The 22,749-nt window shown below is 54.1% G+C and overlaps 1 protein-coding gene across 1 annotated transcript; it reads right to left on the bottom strand.

Annotated features, from left to right (window-relative positions):
• Positions 1 to 11,823: 11,823 nt before the first annotated feature.
• On the bottom strand, positions 11,824 to 22,701 carry CCDC197 (coiled-coil domain containing 197). Its single transcript, XM_058740587.1, is given in 10 exon segments — positions 11,824 to 12,644; positions 15,602 to 15,718; positions 16,046 to 16,249; positions 16,990 to 17,177; positions 18,206 to 18,222; positions 18,894 to 19,191; positions 20,964 to 21,006; positions 21,008 to 21,175; positions 22,262 to 22,502; positions 22,673 to 22,701. Coding segments are annotated over 10 exon segments (1,770 nt in total). The 3' UTR covers positions 11,824 to 12,179.
• Between the last annotated feature and the right edge of the window lie 48 nt (positions 22,702 to 22,749).

The raw sequence follows: 22,749 nt of genomic DNA, 5'->3' as shown, positions 1-22,749 counted from the left end.
TTACAAGTGTGGGCAGTGGCATGAATATTCGTGTCATAAAAAAAAAACGGAAAAATCCGGCGGTGGGGGCGTGCCTGGGTGGCTCGGTCGGTTAAGCGTCCGACTCTCGATTTTGATTCAGGTCATGATCTCACAGTTGCGCATCCGAGTTCCTCGTGGCACTCTGCACTACCAGCGTGGAGCCGGCTTGGGGGGTCTCCTCTCTCTCTCTCTCTCTGCCCCTCCCCCCCCCAAAATAAATAAACTTAAAAAAATATTCGTGTCCCGATTCCCATGTAATAGCTCTTGAGCAAGCCACACCTCCCTGGGCCTCAGTTTCCTTGTCCATAAAGTGGGGATATTTGTACCTGATCTCAAAGGTCAGTCGGGAAGACTAAATGAGATGGCCATGAAAAGCACTTGACACTCTGCTTGGTCCCCAAACTTTGTGGGCTTTGCATGGTAGTTACTGGGGCCTGAGTCTCGTCCGACCTTGAAGCCTACGGGGGACAAGGTAAGAGCTTGCGTTAGGCAGGGAGGAGCCCCAAGGGGGTTTGTGTCCGCGCACCTGAGAGGGGGTGTCTGCCGTCTCCCTGATCAGTGAGACAAACTTGGGGCTCGGGTGGCGGGAGATGTGGTAGTGTAGGCCCATCTTCCTGGCACTCTTTCCCTGCCCTGTAAACCACAGGCCTGGCGCGGCAGGGGGATCTGGGCTTAAAGTGCTTGCCCTTCCACGAAGGAGGTCCGTGCCCCTTCCTCGCTGCCCCCGCCCCGTCGTGCACAGCCTGCTACTCCGAGCTGGAAAACTTGCTGGGATACAAACCTGTGTGTTGTTTCCCCGCTGGGGGTGGTCAGGAGGAACCAGAGCCAGTTAGCCCCCTTCCCCTCCCCCAAGCCGCCCCCCTGGAGGCCGTGGGCTGCCCTGGCAGCCTATGGACCCCCAGGAGCAGGGTTGAGAAAGAGGCTTTTATTCTTGCGAAAAGGTATTTCCAGGAAAAACGGTGGAAGTGGGAAGACTGGAGAATGGAGAGGCAGGTCTGGCTGAATAGGGAGAACATTCTGGAATCTGGGAAGGGGTGGAGGCAGGTGGCCCAGAGCAGGGGCACTGCTCACTCTCACGTCGCCCAAGGGAACACAGGACCCTGACCTGGCTGGCGGAGATCCCTCGGTCCCTCCCGCCAAGGTGCTGTGTACGTTAGGTGCAGCTACAGGAAGGCGCCTTCTTTCAACACTGGCACAGATCTACCGCACATCCCAGGGGCAGATGCGTGCCGGGCACGGACCATGCACATCTGTGCACAAAACCGACAAAAATCGCTGCCCTCACTCAGCTTCCATTTTCATGGGGACGTCACCGCCGGTTCCTCTGCGGTGGGTGACCCAGGACCACACAGCCCCCACAGGGCTGGACAGAGGATGGGGAGGGACCCCCACAAATGTTTGAGATTCAATTTTCCACCAGCCCCGGGGGGGGGCTGGGACCACAGAGTTAACTTTAGTGCAGGGCCAACAAAAAGGAATGTGGTCTTTCTGGAAGAACCCTCAGAGAGGGCTCCAGGGAGCCAGTCCCACAGGCTTTCCAAAGGTGAGACGAGGAAATCGGGGAGAGAAATCATGTTATAAGGTTAGTCTCTGGCTCACTTTTCAGATGAAACATGACCCACAGCCCCAGGAGAGGACCAGATAGGCCAGCCTACCGCCCACCTGCGCCCCCCCACCCCGCCTCCTCCCCCCAACGCCTGGGGTTTGAAAGCTAACATTTCTTCAGCTCAGATAGAAAGTGTTGTATTCCGGCAGTCTCCTGGGCTGGGCTGGAGACACTCTCGGCTTCCAAGGGAAGAGAAAGCACTGGGTGTGGTTTACAGAAGGCTGCAGCCAGTGCTGGGTGGGGGGGCCTGGGCTTGGTGAGAGCTGCCAGTCCCAAGCCCTGTCCTGGCCATCCTGAGATGGGGCAGAGAGCCCAGCTCCTGAAGGGGCCCTGGTTATGAGACCCGGGGCAGGGTGCGTGACCTCTGTGATAGGCAGCCTCTAATGGCCCCCAAAGACCTGCCTCCTGTGCTCTCACCCTGCGTGACCCTCTCCCCTCCAGCGTGGGCTGGACTCAGTGACTGGCTTGTGAGGAAGACGACAAAAGTGACCGAATGTCACCTCTGGGATCAGGATACCCACAGACTGGCCTCTGTCTTGCTTGCTCCCCTGGTGAGCTGCCCTGTGGAAAGATCTACAGGGAGACCCTCAGCCGACAGCCAGCGAGGAGCTGAGGCCCCCAGTCCCACAGCCCGTGGGGAGCTTCCTCTGCCAGCTGGCCGTGCGTGAGCCTGGATGCTGACTGTCCCCCGGTCGGGCCTTCAGGTGAAACCCCAGGCTGGACTGAAGCCTCGCGGTGAGACCCTGAGCCAGAGGACCCAGCCCTGCCCAGATGCCCGACCCCAGGAATAATGAGATAGACGTTCGTTATTTTCAGCTAAGTTTTGGGGTGACTTGTTACACAGCATCAGATGACTGATACAGCCTCTCTTGCTCTCAGCCACAGTCTGCTCCTCTATGAAATGGGGTTAATGAAACTTGTAACTCTGGGTAACTGTGTGGGTGACCCCCCGTCACCTCCTCACGCCCCCACCTAGCATCGTGGGGGTTCCACCCCACCGTCCTCTCTGCTGCTCTCGTCACACAAGCCAGCGTCTCATCACCAACTATGGCAAGTGCTTCTGGGAAGGGAGAGGACAGGGTGCAGTGCAAGGCGGTAACCCAGGCCTTCAGCCTTGTGTGGAAGGGAGGGGAGACCCCATAGCCTCAATGAGACTGAGCGGGGCTCGGTGCCTGGGTGAATCGTGTGAATACCATCTCCCAGGACATGATAAACAGAAGAGTTCAGGGCTCTGTGATCCCTGGAAACTCTCTAGGGCCCCAGAGAGCAAAGCTCAGGAAAGCCTGGCCCCGGAGAGCCTGTGTTTACAGATAATGGAGGTTTATGGGGTAAGTGTGGGCTCGTCCACCCAGGTCCCGGGGGGCCACCGAGCTCGGCCAGACGGAACCTGAAGTGCAGCGTAAACACTGCAGCATCCCAGATCATCTGCTGTCCTCGGAGATATTTGGCAGGGAGAAAACATCTTTTTTTTTTTTTTGTATTAGAACAATGTATTCTGAAACATAATGCAAATTGGCTTTTATAAAATTTTCAGATGAAATGCAAAAGCACAAAGATATTCAGTTCCCCTCGGGTCTGAGCACCAGGCCCCCGAAAGCGGGTTCACTCTCCTCTGCCGCGAGAGGCATTTGGGGGAAAGTTCTGGAAACTTTAATTAGGAAAAGTGCCCTCGCTTTGCGGTCAGTCAGACTTGGGCTCTGCCACCTGTTTGCTGTGCCTCCCGGAGGGACTTGCTGTACCTCTCTGAGTTGAAGTATCAGTTTCGGCTGCCTTAGAGAAACCCTGCCCCTCCCGGAAGGACTTTGAGCAGATGGTCCTCTCAGGCTGGCCGTGTGACTCACAATTCTCACCTTCTCACCCTTGCTGAAGGAGAATTAAAATTTGTTCACCTTCTAGGTGGCAGCCTTTTGCCCCAAATTATTTCTTAGCTGAGATCACAGGAAAGAGAAAAATGAAAAGCAGGCTTTATAGGAATAAGAGTGGCCTGGCCCCCGCCCCCACCATATCCTATGCAGGACTCAGTAGTAAAATTCAAATCGTATAAAGGTCTTAGACCACCTTTTTGAAATCTTTTTTCTTTTTAGAGAGGGAGACTGAGAGAGAGAGAGAGAGAGAGAGAGAGAGGAGCAGAGGGAGAGAGAATCTTTTTTTTTTTTTTAAGTCAAAGACATCTCTCCATCTTTTTTTTTTTTTTTTAAATGTTTATTTTTGAGAGAGAGACAGAGCTCGAGCACGGGAGGGGCAGAGAGACAGGGAGACACAAAACTCAAAGCAGGCTCCAGGCTCTGCGCTGTCAGCACAGAGCCCAATACGGGGCTCCAACTCAGAGATCACGACCTGAGCTGAAGTCAGGTGCTTAACGGGCTGAGCCACCCGGGCACCCCAGGAAGGGGGAATTTTAAGCAGGCTTCATGCCCAGCGTAGACCTGACACGGGGCTGATCCCATTTTTCTGTTGCCTTCTACGTCATCCATCCCAACTCCACGTGTGAAGGAGGCCTGAGCGGCTCAAGCAACAGCAAGGCTCTGCTGGCTCCCAAGAGGTGGGCGCCATCCCTGGCCTGGGATGGGGGTGGGGTGCTGGCTGTCTCAAGGTCCCCTTCCCCCTCGTTCCGTGGCACCATCCCAGGGTGCCTGGCGGCAGCATTCCCATAATTTACGATGCTGTGGAGAGCGGGGAGAGGGAGGTCTTCCCCCCAAGTAATTCCCCGGGAGAACCCCGAAACTCTGGCCTGGTTTATTAGGGCTCGCCCTGGGAGGTGGCATGGCCCTGGGAATACGACACGGATAACCCTGAGGGCCAAGTGGAAGCCAAGATCCCTCTGCCCCCCGCACACCCCTCTCTTTTGCCTCCTACACGTTCCTTAAAAAGTTTCACTTAGAGATTTACTCCTTTGCTTAAGACATCCATTCATTCATTCATCATTTACCCGGAGCATATGAGGAGGCATTCACCCAGCACATATTAGCTGAGGGCCTCTTCCGTGTCAGGCTTAAGTCGATTAAGATGAAGCCCTTCCCGGGACACCTGAAACTAACATAACGTTGTATGTCACATAGGCCTCAATGAAAAAGATGAGCCTTTTGTCTGGAGAACTTCTCCTTCCAGTGGGGGAGACGTAAGTGTAAACGACTAAGTGCCACGTCCGGGGGCAGGGGAGGGGGGCAGGCAGGTGCTCTCGAGATCCTTGTAGGAGAGGCTGGAAGCCCAGAGTTGGGCTCTGCTCACTCTGCCTAGGGCAGGGACAGCTGGGGAGGCTTCGTGGAGGAGGTGAGGCTGGAGGTGGCAGGGGCAGAGAGGGGCGGGGTAAGGACAGTGGGGGCAGAAGGAAGCCCCTCAGAGCATTCACTGGATGGCAGGCAGCTTACCCCCCGGGGTCCCGCAGCTTGAACCTGCGGCTGTCCGGTGGCGGCTCAGGCCGGAGGCGCTGCTCCTCTCAGTTCACGGCCCCTGCACGGAACCCCCGGGTGCTGAGAGCTGGTGCCGCCTCGGAGTCACCTCCCCGCATGGGGGTGATGCCAGGCTCCCCTCCGAGCAAATTAGACCAGCACTTTACCGTGCATCGGGATCCCCTGGGTTCTTGTTAAAATGCAGATTCTGCCTTTCTCGCAAATCCCAGGTGATGCCACGATGACGCGGGGCCCGGACCCCACTGAGTGGCAGGGGTCTACGGTAGCACCCTGTCTCTTGATTCCACCTGGGGGCTGTTCCAGATTTGAACTTGGCCGCCTCCCGTTCTGCTACGTGATCCCCCCCCATGCTCCCTTCAGCTCGGAGCACCAGCTCTGAAAGGAGACGGACGTGGGCCTTGCCCCTGGGCTGTGCAACTTCAGACAAGCCTTTCGCCTCTCTGAGCCTGTTTCCTCACCTGGACAACGGGGACTGTCGCTCTCAGGGTTGGTAGGAAGACTCCGTGAGCTATGATGAGCTTAGCAAGGTGCCTGGCGCACAGCAAGCATCCAGTGCATGTTAGCTTTCGTTCTTCGTGTTCTTTGTGTTTCCAAAATGACAGTTGTTCCATCTGGAGCCGAAGGGCCAGAGCTAACGTCCCAGCTCCAACTGCTAAGCACTGTGTGGACCTTGGGTGAGCCACATAACCACAGGGCTACAGATCCCGAACTTTCTGTAAGATGGACCCAGAAAACCAATGCTTTCCAGCTCATGGGCTATAGGGGTGACTCGGGTGAGGTACAGTGGCCTGTAAGTTCTGGGGCCGCATCAGGAAGTTCTCACTGTGCAGAGACCATCAGGAGCCTCTCTGGATTCACACCCACCCCCTCCTGTGCAACACTGAACACCTGGTTTGCACCAGGCCCGGCTGCACACGGAGGTGGGGGAGCCAAGGAGACGCAGCTCGGGCCCTCATATCCCCCCCTGCACAGTGCTGGAGAGCAGCTGGGGACCCAGGGCTCGCACTGTCTGGACTCTGAATGCAGCGTCTCCCACAGCACTGAACCGTGCAGAGAACCCAAGCAGCCGGCAGCCAGGGACAAACGAGCCTCAGCACCAAAGGACATGGAAACAACGCAGCATCTTCTGGAGACGCCTAGTAATGACACTGGGGCACATGCTGGGGCCAGGTGGCTTGGCCGGCACTTACAGCCTTGGAGCACAAGCCTCGAAGTAGACCGGCTGTTTCCAGGCCAAGAGCGGGGCTGGGTAGCGCATCGCTCCTCGGGCGAGGGGCTGGGAGTGACGGCCGGAGTGCCCTGTGCCTTTGCAGCTGGGGCCGCGGCAAGGCGGCCTCTTCCAGGTGTCTCCTGTCATCCCCGTCTGGCCAACTTCCTTAGCTGGACAGGAACTCAGCTTAAGACACCACGTTTTGAGGCTAGAGGCCAATGAGGACCAATTCAGAGTGGAGCCAGAGTCACCGAACTTGAAGGAAAACAATATTCAGAAGCCAAGAACCCTGTCCTCCGTCTTGAAGACGGTCCTGCAGGTGAATGAATGGACAGCGAGCCTTTTCTTCAGGGACACTGAAGGGAGGATTTGTGAGATGCCAAGAGGAGTTAGTTTCCAATTAATCTCCAATTCTTCAGCAAAGCTTTCTTTTTCTGGTTATAAAAGTGAACCACGGTCTTTGCAGCAACTCCGGAAAATCTACAAAAGTATAAAGAAGAAAATGGAAGATTAGAGTCCTACGATCCAAAGCTAACCATGGTTAATGTGGCAGAACAGAGCTCTAAGCCACCTCTGTACATCCCAGCGTCCCTCCGGCGCCCAATTCACGGCCAGCGGGTGGACCGGCCGCCCCCACACTGGGGATCCTTGGGTTGGAGGGAGTAGGGAATCTGAGGGAGTGTGTGGGTGTATCCATCAGCCACCACTATAATACTGTGTAACCAACGACCTCAGCTTCACTGGCTTGCAATTATAAACATTTGTTTCTCAGTCAGGGTTGGCTGAGGATTGGACAATTTTCGTGGATCCAAACTGCATGTTGGGTCCATGTCTGCTCCACGTGGCTCTCGTCCCTCTGGAATCAAGGGGCTCCCAGAGGCACACCTCCCTCCATGGCAGAGCTTACCAGTGCTAACCCCCAAGCCCCACGGCACCATCATGTTTTAAGCCTCTGATTGTGTCACAGTTCACTAATATCCTATTGGCCAAAGCAAGTCACGTGGCCAACCCGGCCAAGAGGTGGAGAGGAGTGTTCTGCCCACTATGAGCCTCTGGCAAGCCCAAGGAAGTAGACACAACCCCGGGGGAGAGGACACTTTGGGACCCCTATCTATTTCGCGACCCAATTCAATCTGCTGCACCAGGTGGAAATTAACACCCTGAGGGTCATGGGCCTCCCACTTAGAAGCACTAATGTAGTGTATATCCTTCCATTCTTTTTTTTTTTTTTAATTTTTTTTTAACATTTATTTATTTTTGAGACAGAGAGAGACAGAGCATGAACGGGGGAGGGGCAGAGAGAGAGGGAGACACAGAATCGGAAGTAGGCTCCAGGCTCTGAGCCATTAGCCCAGAGCCTGACGCGGGGCTCGAACTCACAGACCGCGAGATCGTGACCTGAGCCGAAGTCGGACGCTCAACCAACTGAGCCACCCAGGCGCCCCTATCCTTCCATTCTTTTGCATATATAAATTTTATCAAATGGGGCTTATATTCTATTTTTTGAATCCCTTTTTCCACTTAACTTTACTTCCTATAGTTTTCCTAACACTATTTTTGAAAACATGTAATTTAATGGCTGCAGAATTATCAGATCCTAAAGTTGGGGCATTATTTATTAAACTCCAATTCTCCAATTCCTCCGAGATACTTAGGTTGTTTGAAGTTTGGCTACTCTAAATAACGATGTGGTGACATCTTAAACACTCTGCTGGCATCTGTAACGGGCACTTCTGGGGTTTGCCGGAGCAGCATCAGGTCCCGCCTCCCTGTGATAACGGTAGTTCCCCCAAAGGGGAACCACATGTCCCCTTCTGTCAGCCCATGTAGTTCATGTGGCATCCACCACTGGCTCCAGGGGAATGACTCTAGCCATAAAAGATATTCCACCTCTCCTAAACTCAAAATTTTGACCCAGGCTTGGCCAGTCAGGGATTAAAGAGAGGCATCTGACCCAAGGTGAGTCAATCAGAGTGAACCCTGAGACTTGCCCTGTGATTTACCACAAAGGGACATTCTCTCTTTCTTGCTCTCACTTCAGCTTTGGAGGATGCAGGGCTGAGGTTGTTTACATGGAACTGGAGAATGAAGCCAAGATGTAGAAGAGCAAAGCCCAGAGACAGAGACTGGGTTGACGCTGAGCTCCTGATCAAGCTCTGCCTGAAGCTGTCCCTGACCTTCTAGTTTTTATAAGCCAATGCATTCTCTTTTTGGCTGAAGCCAAGTTGAGTTGGGCTGTCATTTTGGAACCAAATAGCTCTGTTTTTTTTCGCTTAAATATCTCAGCTTGGAATTATTGAGCCAAAGGACATAAACATTTTCTTAAGCCTCTTGAGACCTCTAATCAAATTGCTCTCTAGAAAATATATGCAAACAGTATCACACTGTTAGACAGCCTGTCTTACAAGCATTAGTGTATTATTAGTTTGAATCTTCTTATGGACAGAAATTACATTGTTTAATTCTATTTTTTGTAAGGTGAAATATTTTTCATGTTTATAGCTATTTTTATTTATTTTGTTTTTTTCTGAATATGAACAATTGTCTGTTCTACTTTGTGAGAGCTCTTTAAAACACTGATCCTTTTCCAAATTTGTCATCATTTCCCTCTAGTTTATTGTCTTTAGATATGTGGATGCGTTCTGAGGTAGATGCGTTTTCATTTTTTTTTCAACGTTCATTCATTATTGAGAGACAGAGAGACACAGAGCATGAGCAGGGGAGGGGCAGAGAGAGAGGGAGACACAGCATCGAAAGCAGGCTCCAGGCTCTGAGCTGTCAGCACAGAGCCCGACGCGGGGCTCGAACTCACAGAGTGTGAGATCATGACCTGAGCCGAAGTGGGACGCTCAACCGACTGAGCCACTCAGGCGCCACATAATTTTTATGTGATCAAATTATTTTCAGGTATCACTTCTGTGGCTTTCATGCTTCCCAACTGAAGAGCAGGTCAACACAGACCAGATTTCCTTCTTTTTGGCATTTAGATACCCAGTATTTCTCTCCCTACGATGGGAGAACCATCTCATCTGAACCACCCAGGAGCTTGTTAAAAATCCAGATTTCCGGGCCCCACGTCAGAACCAGCATCTTCAAGAACAATCTCTAGATGTCTCCGTGGTTAGCGAATGTCACGGTGGTTTTAACGAACACGAGAGTTGGAAAACAACCCCTCAAAGGAACTGGTATACCTTAGTGTGTGTGGTCTAAAAAGAGGACATAATTTGATTTTCCCACCATTTTTTTCCAGCACCAGCCACTTGCTAACAATCCAGCTCTCCCAGGATGGTCAGCGGGAAGAGTCTTCTCACACTTGAAGTTACTTAAAGCTGGAATTCATTGACAGGTAATGAGCTCTCAGTCTCACAAAATGTCCAAGCCCCGGACCAACTAGTGTCTTGGGGTCTCAGGGTCTGCATGGGAGGTCAGATGAAGTGACATCTCCTAAGGTACCTGAACTACTGCTTTTTTTTTTTTTTTTCTTTCTCCAAATGCACTTGAAGGCCTTTCTCCAGCTGACAGGGAACCCAGGAAAACGTACCTTAAAGGGACAGGGTCTGGGCGGAGAGAGCTTCTGTCGGACGTAAACGCCCAGAAAGGACTGAACCCCAGCGTTCGGGTACATGCCCGCAGCAGCACAGCTAAGCCCGGGGCCCCATCTGTCTCTTTCATGAGCCAAGACCCTCGCCGTGGAGGCTGGGAACTCCTAAAAGACTCAGCTGCCCGTTGCAAATGTAGATTGATGGCCGGGCCACTGTCACCCCAGGCATCTGCTCTGATCGTCCTCCTCCCCGAGGCGTGTGACAAAACATCTGAACCAGACCTACACAGTCACAACCGGTGCACAGCACGTGGATGGCAGGGGACAGGAAGAAGGAAGCACTCCTCAGAGCCCTCACAGGCAAAGCCAGGAAGCCACAGGACCGTGCCCCGGGCCTAGAAGCGAGTGTATGTCCGGTACCTTCTGGGAGGTTAGACAGGGTGGGGACGGCCCTCCCAGGCTGCCAGGTCCAGGCCCATCACGCAGGCGGGACGCTGAGACCCAGGCATGGGGGGGGGGGGGGGTGGTGGTTGTGCTCAAGGAGGAGCAGAACCAGCTTAGGCAGTTAGGATTTGCCGTAATTCTAAAGCAGCGGTTCTCAAAGTGTGGTCCTGGGACCTCCAGCATCAGCACCTCATGAGAACATGCTAGAACTGCAAATTCTAGGGGCGCCTGGGTGGCTCAGTCGGTTAAGCATCTGACTCTTGATTTCGGCTCAGGTCATGATCTCACAGGCGTGGGTTCAAGCCCCACGTCGGGCTCTGCGCTGACAGTGCAGAGACTGCTTGGGATTCTCTCTCTCCCTCTCTCTCTCAAAATAAATAAACGTAAAAAAAAAAAATGCAAATTCTAAGGCCTCTAAGACCCCAGATTGTTGACTCAGAAGCTTCGGGAGCGGGAACGCACTCTGTGTGGGTCACATGTCTTCCGGACAAACGTTCGAGTCCAAGAATCGTTGGCCCAGCATGTGCCCACGTTACAGGGAGATGGACGGGAGACTCTAGGTGTCTTTGGAAAGCAGATGTTGCGGGGAGAGGGAGAGCAGAGGAAGGCAGGAATGTGGGAGCCTCCCTTCAAGGGACTGAATGCTTGCGTCCCCTCACCCCAAATTCACATGGTCACCTTCCAGTCTCCAGCGTGTTAGGTGGTGTTAGATCACGAGGGTGGCGCCCCCAGGAATGGGATTTGTGCCCTTATGAGAGAGACCCCCATAGAGCCGCTTTGCCCCTTTCACCCTGTGAGGTCACAACGAGAAGACGGCCGTCTATGAAGCAGGACGCAGACCCTCGCCAGACTGCAACTCTACCAGTGTTTTGATCTGGGACCTCCGGTCTCCATAAGTACGAGAGAGAAATGTTTGGTGTTCAAGCCCCCAGTCTGTGGTCTTCTGGTGTAGCAGCCCAAGACCAAGCCACCCCCATGTGTGGCCTCTGGACCAACGTCCAAACCTTGTAGCTGGGCCTGTGGACCCCACGATGGTTCCGCAGTCCACCTTCTCAGACCGCCCATCAGGTTCTTCCGGCTCCAGCCAGACTGGAAACCCCTCCCCTCGTGATCCCTTCACTTTCTGAGCCCCGCCCCCCACCATGACCTCCGCCTTCTGGAATCTGACTCCAGCCTTGGTTCCCCTTAAAGCTGCTCAGAAGACCAGACCACACTCAGCCTCACTGTATGTAGCTCCTCTCACTAATTCCGCAGCTAAGTCCTACCCCTGCTCCTACCGTCCCTCCCTCTGAGCCGCCTGTCCCCTCTCCCAACAGCACCTGGAAAATGACAGCCCTCGGCGTTTGTGGACCGAACAGCAGCATCTTTTCTGAAACTCTTCTTCGAAAGTTAACTCGCTGGTTCGCGCAGCTGGTCTGTTGCTCTTAACTTGCGACTTTTATCCACACCAAAAAGCCGAGGCAGGCCGGCCTCCAGACGTGAATTCTTTCCAGGGCTGCGGCGGTCACCAGGAGGGTTTTACACCAGCGACACAAGAAAGCCAAATCAGTGCTTTCATCCAGACCAAGCTCTTCCACCCCCAGCCTAAGGACATCCGGCTGGGGAGGGGGAGGGGGACTCCCTTAGATGCCCTCTCGCCCAACTTTCCAGGCAGGCTGGAGAGGGAGGGGTTCTGCCTTGCCAAGCTCTCCCCGAGAGCAGCATCCACTCCGGGCAGCTCTGGGACCCTCCGGAAACGCAGAGGGCAGTGACCCTGCGTCTGCTTCTGATGAGACGCCCCCGATGAACAAATTCAGGACCCCCAGCCTGCCGTGCTTCCCCGTCTGCCGTGGGCAAGGCGAGCTCTCACGCCTCCTAGGCCCTGAGGGGCTCTTTAAGGGAGTTTCTGTGACGCGCATATTCCTAAAAGCTAGGCACCTATCCAGAGCTCTTCTTAGACAAACCCACCTAAGACCTTGACAGTGCGGCCCTGGCCCCCAGGTGCAAGTCCAGCCTGGCAAGTCCCACCTGACCTCCCGCTGCCTCCCACCCGGCGAACTCCCTCTCTTTCTTCCCCGGTCCGGTCCGCAGCCTTGTTGCCTGCCAATCCCCCAGTGCGGGGAACAGGCTGCCTCCCACCCACTTGGGGGCACTGTGGTGACAAAAGGAGGCCGAGGGGCTAAGGAGATGGTCCTGAGGCTGGCAGGGCTGGCTTGGTCGCCAGCCTGGTCCGTACGGGCCGGAGCGGGCTGAAGTCTGGGTGCTGGGAAAGGGCGTTTGGGGGATCGAATCTCGATCCCTTGGGCATTTCCTGAAGGACCTGGGGCATCTTCTGAGGCCCTCACTCTTGTCACTGTCCGCTGACCAGCACACTCTGGGTTCCACACGCAGTGATATAAATCTCACTGTCTCCATTTTGTCCAACATAAATTCCTGGGAGGAAAAAGAAATCTCTGTCGCCTGAAGGTGCTTTGACACTACTTCCCAGGGACCAAAGCACCATCAAAGGTTACCTACCCTTCCTTTAACTCTTACAAGCGCCCTGCCAAGCATGTGCTATAGGTGACGGTTGGCAAACAAGCAAACTGAGGCTCAGAGAGGTTAAGTGACTTGCCTGAAGCTGCACAGCCCAGTGGTAGCAAAGCTAGATGACTGAGTCCAAGTACTTACTTGTGTGGCTTCCTGATGCGGTCGCTTGCCTCTTTTCACCGCGTCCTCCAAGAAGCCCCCCTGACTGCCCCCAGCCTCCCTCTCTTAGAGGCATTCGTTTCTGAAGGAACTTCTACCTCCAACTCTTAGCACAACGCTGAGCACATGTGGGCGACCCAATACGTCTCGGTTGAGTGATTGTTGCAGGAGACCCACGGGACCCCTTGACATCACCGTGTAATTTCTTCCTTTTGCTTCGGAAGAAGACGAAATTAATGTACTGTGAGTCTGTAGACAAACGTGCCCTTATTGAAACCGACATCGCTCATATCACAATGTGAATATGAATAACATGAGTTTTGCCCCAGGGGAAGCCAACGTGGTGAATGGTGTCCCCGGAGCTGGGCCGCTGAGCAGCCCTGACGCTGTGTGAAGTGCTTGTGAGGAGTCCTTCTCAACGGAGGCGCAGGCTTGCTGACTGTTGGCTGTTGCTATGGCAACCCTGGGCGGGGCGGGGCGTTCCGGGTTCCAGAGGAACCAAGCATCCTGTGTTTTGAATGTCTCCACTGAGCCTGCCTCAAGTACGGAGAGCGAGTTGTGACCTAGAATGAAGCCAGTATTGAAGAGGGCAGCCAGCAGTGTGTGGAAAGGACGAACCTTTGATGAGCCAGGGAGCCTCGGATCACACCATTCCTGAAACCCACCCGGCCGCTGAACTTCCACTCGTGACGCCACCATGCCCTGCTGGAAGAATCAAACCACCTCAGAAAAGGACAAAGTTGGAGGACTCAGAGCTCCCGATTTCAAGACTGACGACAAAGCTATAGTAATCAAGATAGTGCGGTATTGGCATTGGGTAGACATCTAGACCAACGGAATAGAATTGAGACTCCAGAAATTAACCTTCACGTTCACGGTCAGTAGAGTTTTGACAAGAGAGAGGAGAGGCCAATGCAACAGGGGAGGATAGTTGTTTTTTTTTTTTCCAACAAATGTTATCAGGACAACTGAATATGTTTATGCAAAAGAATGAAATCGGACTCTTATCTCATACCATATACAAACGTTTTAACTGAAAATGGATCATACACCTACATATTAGGGCAAAAACTATAAACTTCTTATAAGGAAATTTAGGTATAAATCTTCATGACTTTGGATTACAGTTTTTGTGATAGTTTCTTAGATGTGATGCCTAAAGGCAAGTTACCCAAGGGGGAAAAAGTAGCTCGCTTGGATTTCATCAAAATTAAAAGCCTTTGTGCTTCACAGCACACCATCCAATGAAAAACACAACCCATAGAATGAGAGGAAATATTTGAAAATTGTATATTTGATAAGGGACTTGTATCTAGAATATATCTTAGAATGCAATAAAAAAAAACAACACCCAAATCATCTGATTTAAAAATCGGCCAAGGATCTGAATAGACATTTCTTCAAAGAAGAGATACGAATAGGCATCACCAAAGAGACGCTCAATGCTACTGTCACCAGGGAAATGCAGAGCAAAACCGCAACGAGCTAGGACTTCACACCCACCGGGATGGCTGCATTACGAAAGACAGACAATTCCAAGTGTGGACAGGATGTGGAGAAATCGGACCCTCACACATATATCGATCACAGGATTGTAAAATCACCCACTTTGGGCAAACAGTTTGCAGTTGATAATAATATTTGCACAAGATTTAAGTACAGAGTTGCCATATGATTCAGCAACTCCACACCTAGGTATGTCGCCAAGATAACCGAAAACATATGTCCACCCAAACACGTGTGCGTGAATGCCCACAGCGGCATTGGCCACAACGGCCAAAAAGCGGAAACAACCCAAACGGCCATCACTGATGGATAAAGAAAATGTGGTGTGTCCACACGCAATGGGATATTATCCAGTCCTAAAAAGGAACGAAGTCTTGATTCACACTATATGACGTAGATCAACCTTGAAAACGTTAAGTGCGAGAAACCAGATGCAAAATGTATCTTGTGGGGGTGATGAAATGTTCTGGAGAGTAGTGATGGTTGCATAATTCTGGCTGAATTAGAAACACTGAAGGGTACGCTTTAAAAGGGTAAATGTTATGGTATGTGAATCATATCCCAACGAAGCTATTATTAAAAAGAAGGAAAAGACACGCTCTGTGGTCAGTAGAAGCCGGTCTGACATGTTCCCGGCTACTGCAACTTCAGCAAATGACAGGTGGGGGGGGGGTCCTGGGGGGGCGGTGACAAGGGGAGGCTCAGTGGACTTGACCGAGAGCCCAAAGTGGAAACTGAAGACCCTGCACAGAGGCTCCCTCAGTCACTGAAATGCGCCCTCCCAGAGTGCACACGTGAGTGTAAATGTGTGGCCACACCTGTGTGCATCTTGGGTGTGTTTGTTTGCAGGTGTGTCTGTGTATATTTCACGTGTATTGTTAGGTGTGTAGAGAGCATGTGTGAATGTGTGAGTGTGTGTGTGAGTGTGTGTGTGTGTGTGTGTGTGTGTGTGTGTGTGATATGCACAGAGAAAGACCGGGCAGGACAGGAGTTCCTTTGCACCCGCCTCTGATCCTATACCTAACGGGAACTCATCACAAGTTTCTTGAGTGACAATAGAGACACCAGGACCTACTGCCCCAGGAGCACGTGTAGCCACGGAGGGACGGACTCACGGGGGCTAAACGTGAATGCACCATGAGCGGAGGCCCTGAACAGGCTGAGATTGCCAGCCTGGGGTGGCTGGGAGTCCTCACCTGAATCAGGTCGAGCTTGGAGAAGAGGTCCCTGCTCTTGGGCACGCTGTGGGCGGAGGGCGAACACTGCTGGACCATGTTGTTGATGGCCACGTGCATGTAGTTGAGCAGCTCTTCCTGCAGGAGGAGAAGGAGAAGGAGGGGGAGGAGGAGAAGGAGGGGGAGGAGGAGAAGGAGGGGGTGAGGAGAAGGAGGGGGTGAGGAGAGGGAGAAGGAGAAGGAGGGGGAGGAGGAGGAAGAGGTCCCAATCCTCTCCCACCATTCCCCCTCCCCAGCTCACTCAGGCCAGAGAAGCCACCTTCTCATCCTGGTCTGTGCTCCACTCCCAAAGGGCCTTGGATGAGTCCCTCCCACCGCAGGACCTGAGTGTCCTCCCCTGCCATGAGAGACATTGAACTAACTTCCCAGAGGGTCCTCCTGGCCGGAGACCCCCACGGTCCACACCTGGAGCAGGGGCTGGGAAGGGGGCTGGAGGAACCCAGAGCTCCTCACTCTGGGCAGCTCCGGAGTCCTGGGCTTCAGGTCTGTGGGGCTGTGGTCAGCGGTGACAGCCTTGCTTCCCACCTTGAAGAGAAAGACCCAGAAGGGGCTCTGTGAACAGTGGCCAGTCCACTCCCCCTCTAAGCCCCTTGGCTGGAGGTCAGCCACCTGTAGATCCCAACCATCGCGTCTTCCAGGATCCCATGGGGCCCGAGAAGGCCCTGGATTCGCTGACCACACTCAGTCCAGGTGCAGTGTGCCCAGGCCTATGGTCCTGGTGTCTTCCCAGCAGCCCCTGAGGCTGGAAGGGTACAGGCTCTGATTTTAGTGAGGACCCAGGGGCCGGAGGGTAACCAGTCCCCATTCCAAAGGCCAGTAAGCAGGAGCTCGAGAGTTTAAGTCCAGAAATCCTGGCCTCTGGTCACGGATTTCGGGCATGGCTTACTCTTTCCGAATAATCACTCTTCTCATCTGTGAAACAGATAGAGGTAAAAACCAAGCAGCATTTAGGAGGGCCTGTCCCGGGCAAGGCCTTGTGCCAAGTACTACCTGCCTACCATCAGACAGTCCTAGGAATTACTGACGATCGTGAGTGACAACCACTCACTTAAAAGCCATCGTTCTGTTATTACCTACAAGCATTATCGGAGGACCGGGTAAGCACCCAGCACATGCCAAGCCCGGGTACTCGTTCTTGGTAGAGCTTGGCCCTTACCTATCTGTGATCTCAGTTTTCCCATCTGTAGAGTAACCTCTGCCCCATCTTAGAGAAGCCCTTTGAAAGCTGACAGTCACCAGGGTGAGGTAAGCAGGGGTGTGTGTGGTGGCGTTGGGGAGGGGGTGATGCTTATTGAGGAGACAGCAACCCCCAGCCCTGCCCCCGCCCCCATCCCACAGAGTGGGCTCACATCACAGCTGTCCACGTCTCTCTGGTAGGCAATGTGGTGTTCCAACTGTCACCACTGTTCCTGCTTGCCGCGACACCTCTTTCGCAGCTGACACAGCGGAATCTTGAAGCTCTGCGGTGGGAGGGGCTGGGTCACCTGGGTGCCGCAAACCCTCCTGGGGCATCTGCCCTGGGCCTGGTCAGGAGGAGCTCACTGCCCAGGGAGATCTGAGCCTGATGGGGGGAGGGAGGAAGGGGAAGTCCTGGGTGGTCTGGCTGTTCAAGGTACCAGGAAATGCCCAAAAGAGCATGTCCAGGCTGACTGGGGCTTAATGCTTGCTTCCTCCCATAACCAGACCCAAGAGTCTGTGCCCTTCTGGGCTCCGAGGCTGCTAGGAGGGCACCGTGGAGCAAGGCCGGCGAAAGCTTCCTGAAGCCCAGCCTGCTCTGGTCGATGTAGTGCCGGCCACACACACCCCCCACCCCCCCGCAAGGCCCCATGGGATGCGGGCTCAGCCCTGGACCTCCACAGGTGTCCTCACTTCTCTGAGTCTTCCTTTCCTCCTCTGGAAAGTGGGAAGAAAAGCACACCTCGGTCTAAGTTGCAAAATTCAAGGTGGCATCGAAAAACTCAGCTTATGCTTAATTAATTAAGATAAATTACAGTGAACGGGGCGCCTGGGTGGCGCAGTCGGTTAAGCGGCCGACTTCAGCCAGGTCACGATCTCGTGGTCCGTGAGTTCGAGCCCCGCGTCGGGCTCTGTGCTGACAGCTCGGAGCCTGGAGCCTGTTTCCGATTCTGTGTCTCCCTCTCTCTCTGCCCCTCCCCCGTTCATGCTCTGTCTCTCTCTGTCCCAAAAATAAATAAAAAACGTTGAAAAAAAAATTTAAAAAAAAAAAAAAAAAAGATAAATTACAGTGAAGAACATTTTAATTCACTTGTTGTTTAAAAATCAAAATTAAGGGGCACCCGGGTGGCCCAGTCGGTTAAGCGTCTGACTTCGGCTCAGGTCATGACCTCACAGTCCACCAGTTCGAGCCCCGCATTGGGCTCTGCGCTGCCAGCTCGGAGCCTGGAGCCTGCTTCGGATTCTGTGTCTCCCTCTCTGTCTCTGCCCCTCCCCCCCAACAATAAATAAACATTAAAAAACATTTTTTTAATCCATGATGAACAAAATATTAACATTTTAAAGAAAGATGAGATCCAACCCGGCACTTGAACGCTCAAGGTTACTCACCTCCCCTTGTCTCAGCGCTAGGAATGAACGCACTTACCTCCAGGCGCTGGGGTGAGATTTAAATGAGATACAGCAGGTAAAGCGCCCTCACCCTGCCAGGCTGCTCATAAAGGGTCCGGTTCTCCGGAGGCGAAAAGGTGCCAAATGGTGTAGGTTTTCAGTGCTGCCACTAGGGGGCAGAGGCTCGCTGCAAACTGTGCACAACGGTCCTGTGCCAGAATCAACCCACCCTCAGCCCTCCTCTCCGAGTCCCCTTCCCCTCCGAGTCCCCAGGCCCCAGCTTCAGCATGCAAATTCATCATGCCACGCCTTTGCCTGGCGCAGTTTCTTCTGGAATGGCCGGCCCTCCTGGCAAAAGTTCTATTTATTATAAGATGAACCAGAAAGGAGAGACAGGTGACTTCTCCGGGCACGAACTTGGGCACCTTCTGTGTCCTGTGCCTCAGGACAACCTCCTAGCTAGTTTGCATTGCCATCTGACAGATAAAGAAACTGAGGCTCAGACAGGGTACACACTTACTCAGCTAGTCAAAGACTGAACTGGGATCCGCACCCAGTCTGTTTGAATCTAGAATTCATGGCTTTTCTACCCCCAAGAACACGTTTAAGCATAAGCACTGTCAGGGGTCAGCCTGGAGAAAGGGGATGGAAAGGGAGACAGAACAAGGCTCTGGAGTGACAGCCTCACCCAGACCCTCTCAGCAGCCCACCAATGCTCCAAGACTTCCTCGCAGGTGCAGAGGAGACCCCTATGCCCCCGGTTTTATGGGCTAAAGGCAAAGGGCCAGGCTTCAGATAGCTGTTACCGGGGTACGAACCCCTATGACTCTCCTCTAGAGACCCCAGGCTCTGGTGGACGACCTGGTTCCTCTTGGAGAAGGCCTCCAGAGGCTTCTGGATGTCCTGGTTGATGGTGAAGAGCTTCCCATAGTGCCCCACCACGGTCTCCACGAGAGCCTCCTCCGGCCCCTCCCCTTCACTGTGGCCTGTGAGACAGTGCCGCGCGGAGGGATGGGTGGGCACAGAGAGCCCAGCCCCCACCTGCCCCCTGCAGTGGTGATGCTAATGAGGCAGATGGGACTTCTGCCGAGGTCCCGAAATCCCAGCTGGAGTCCCAAAGTTGACAGGTGCCAGACAATCCACGCAGGGCTTACTCCCAGTTGGCAGGACTGGTCCAGCAACTGTCCGGCCTCATGGCCCACCTCCTGCCCCTTCAAGAGAAGCGGCAACATTAGAAGGACCGCCTAGCGGCCAAGAACCCGGATTCCGGATCCAGACTGCCCGGTGAGACAGGAGACTGTCCCCCAGGAAAAAGTGCTGACTGGGGGAGCCCACAAGGAGGGGATAGGAATTGTTGCTGTCCTGAGTGATAGGGTCCCCGGCTTTGGTGGTAACCCATCCCGGATGGGGTGAGCAGGGTTGAACTGCTGAGTTAGGAAGACTCCAAACCAGGAGGCTGCTTGAGAAGCAGCTCTGGGTGCCGGGTCTGGTCAAGCCCCATGCTGACCTGGAGCCCTCACCCCTCCTTGGCTTGGTGCTCGGAGCTCTTCGGTGCTGCTCAACTTTCTGGTGCCATCTCCCAGCAACTCCCCGAACCAGGTCCCGGTGCTCCAGCATACTGGAACTCACCATCCCCAAACCCGTCATGCAGGGCTGTGGCTCCAGCCTACGTTCATGCTGTTCCCCCTGCCTGCCATGCTCTTCCCCCTCGCTGAGCTCATTTGAGCCCAATGAGAGGCCACCTCCTCCGCGAAGCCTGCCCTGACCTCGGGGGCAGAGTTCTGGTGGGGGGCTCTCACAGCTCCACAGTGCTTAGTGCGGTGGCTCTGAAGTCAGACCAGAATCTGAGACCCAGCCCCAGTATTTCCTGGCTGGGCATTTGGGGCAAGTTCCTTAACGTCTCTGAGCCTGGGTAACAGAAGCTCACGCAGAAGGGTAAAAAAAAGATTCACTAAAGAGCTTGGCACAGAGTAAGTAGTTAATAAACGGTAACAGTTATTTTTATTAGTGTAATTTGAGATAATGACGATGAGAAAAATACCTGCTTGTGTCCCCTTCCCTTTCCTAACAAGCTTCTGGCCCGGATGGCAGTGGGCTCTGGGTTGAATCAGGATAAAACAAAACGCAAAGCCCATTTCCGGTGTCTGTGTCATTGTCGTCGGTCACAGCGACACATGAAACAAAACCAAAGACCCACGAAATAGTAGCGATAATAGCTAACATTTACCAGGTGTCAGCTGAATGCCGGGGCTTCTGAAGGGTGAGTTCCTCCATTCGCGTGACCGGTGCGGCTCCCCTTGTACAGATAAAGAAACCAGGACCTCGGGGCGCCTGGGTGGCTTGGTTGGTTAAGCGTCTGACTTCGGCTCAGGTCATGATCTCACGGTCCGTGAGTTCGAGCCCCGCGTCGGGCTCTGGGCCGACGGCTTGGAGCCTGGAGCCTGTTTCAGATTCTGTGTCTCCCTCTCTCTCTGCCCCTCCCCCGTTCATGCTCTGTCTCTCTCTGTCTCAAAAATAAATAAACGTTAAAAAAAAAATTAAAAAAAAAAATAAAGAAACCAGGACCTCGAGAACTTGCCACAGGCCACAGTGGCCGCACCGGGGTTCATGAGACAGGCTCGCTGGGCACCTGTGCCCTTTTGAACCCCTGTGGCCTTGACCTTTGCGGGTCCCCATGCTGCAGGTGGAGTTCAAGGCTCACTCGGTGTCCTGGCCCCAAGGCTGGGAGGCGGCCTCGGAGGGGAAGCTCCATACATACCCTTGGGGATCTTCTCAAGGACCTCAATCAGAGAGTCTTCAAAAAAGTCTGTGCTTCTCCACCTCGCTCTTCAGCTTCCTCTGCCTGCAGGGACATTTCAGCGACAGGAAGAGCCAGGCACCAGTGCCTTGTTTGGAGGCACCCAGGTCATGAACTCTTGCAAGGCTTTCCCTGGATCTCCTGCTCAGACTTGCCCTGGCCAGTCCCCCCCTCTACCCCTCATCTCCACCCCATTTCCTGATGAGCTAACTGAGCCACAACGGTTCAAAGAGCTGCCATGGTCAGGCACGGGGGAGAGTGGAGTCCAGTCTGTCTGGTGGGGGGTGGGGGGGGTCTACAGAGCCTCTCCTAGAGGTAGCCTGAGCCCCGCCACCCCCCCACCCCCCCACCAGCTGGTGACCTGGCCAGGAGCTTCACTTCTGTGCTTGGACAGCCCATCTGTAACGACAGTAGTGAGAGCCCCTCCCTGGGATTACGCATGGGGTGCCCAGCACATGGTGAGCGCTTAGTTTGAGGTCGGGGGCCCCAGCACCCCGAGAGGGGAGATGACCGCTTACTGCTGCCCAGCCACGCTTGTCTCTTAGGCGAGCCCCTGAGCAAGATGGGTCTCCAGTAGGGCTCCTGCTCTGCGCCCCGTCAAGGTCAGGGGTCAAGGGCAGAGGCAGAGCGGGCCCCCTCCCCCCTCCGGTCAGCTGGCTGAGCCTCCAGGGGCTGTGGTAGGATCTCTGAGTGATTGCTGAGTGACCCAAGGCAGGCCTCTCTGCCTCTCGTGCCCCATCTTGTCATCCATACAGTCCTGGAAAATGCAGGGAAAACTGTCTTTCCCCACAAACACCATGTGGGCCCTGCGCATCTTGGGGCTAAACTGTAGTGGGGTTGGGAAGCCATTCTAGAATCTGACGGAAGGGTTGGACCTTTTCTCCATAAAATTGCTCACAGACACAGACTTTTGCATCTAATTCAGGCTTTTAAGGGCGGGCTGAAACCGGAGGGCTGCCTGAGGGGAGAGGACCCAGGGTCGCCTTGCAAGTTGACTTGGGTTGAGCTGATAGGTGCAGGGGACGGCCACCCACAGCCCTGCCTCTGACAGGAGACGAAGCCTGCAGAGGGCGTGGGATGGCCCAAGGTCCCCCACCGCCCTCACCCTCACCGGGGCCGCCCCTCCCCATTTTCTTCCAGGTGTCCTTGTGCCTTCCCTGATGGCCCTCCCAACGTTCGCTCAGTCCTGGCCACTTAGCCCACCACGGGTGGCGCTGGGTCTGGGGCAGGGGTCCAGCATGGCCTGGGTCAACTCGTACTTGGCCGGGGGCTGGCAGAGTTCCTGTAACAGCACCTGCAGGGCCCTGTCCTTGTTGACAGTCACACTGGCCTGTGTCCCTGGCCACCAGCATTGCCCCTCGCTGCCCCAGCTGTGCTAGAGGACGAGGGCCATGTGGGCCAGGTGGGAAGAGGATGGACAGCAATGGCAACAAGCAGGACAGCAGCTTTCTCTCCCGACCTTCCCGACGGTCCTCAAAAGCCAGGGTACGTTCCCGCTTCCTAGAAAAGGAGACAGAGGCTCCGAGGGGGCCTGTGACCAGCCCAGGAACACACGGCAGGACTGGATATGGACTTGAGCTCATTAAAGCCAATGTTTGGGGTCTTTGAGCTGCACCCCCAGCTCTGGAAGGGCCAGATTTGCCTTTCTATAGTGGCATTTTTGGCCTTACCACCCCATAACTGGGATCGGTCCCATCATCGTCAAGTCCCAAATTCACCAAGATACCCGGGCCTTCCAACAGGTGCT

This window comes from Neofelis nebulosa, chromosome 7 (genome assembly GCF_028018385.1).
Source record: "Neofelis nebulosa isolate mNeoNeb1 chromosome 7, mNeoNeb1.pri, whole genome shotgun sequence".
Lineage (NCBI taxonomy): Eukaryota > Metazoa > Chordata > Mammalia > Carnivora > Felidae > Neofelis > Neofelis nebulosa.
The sequence above is the reverse complement of the archived record's forward strand: the minus strand, read 5'-3'. Positions and strand labels throughout refer to the sequence as shown.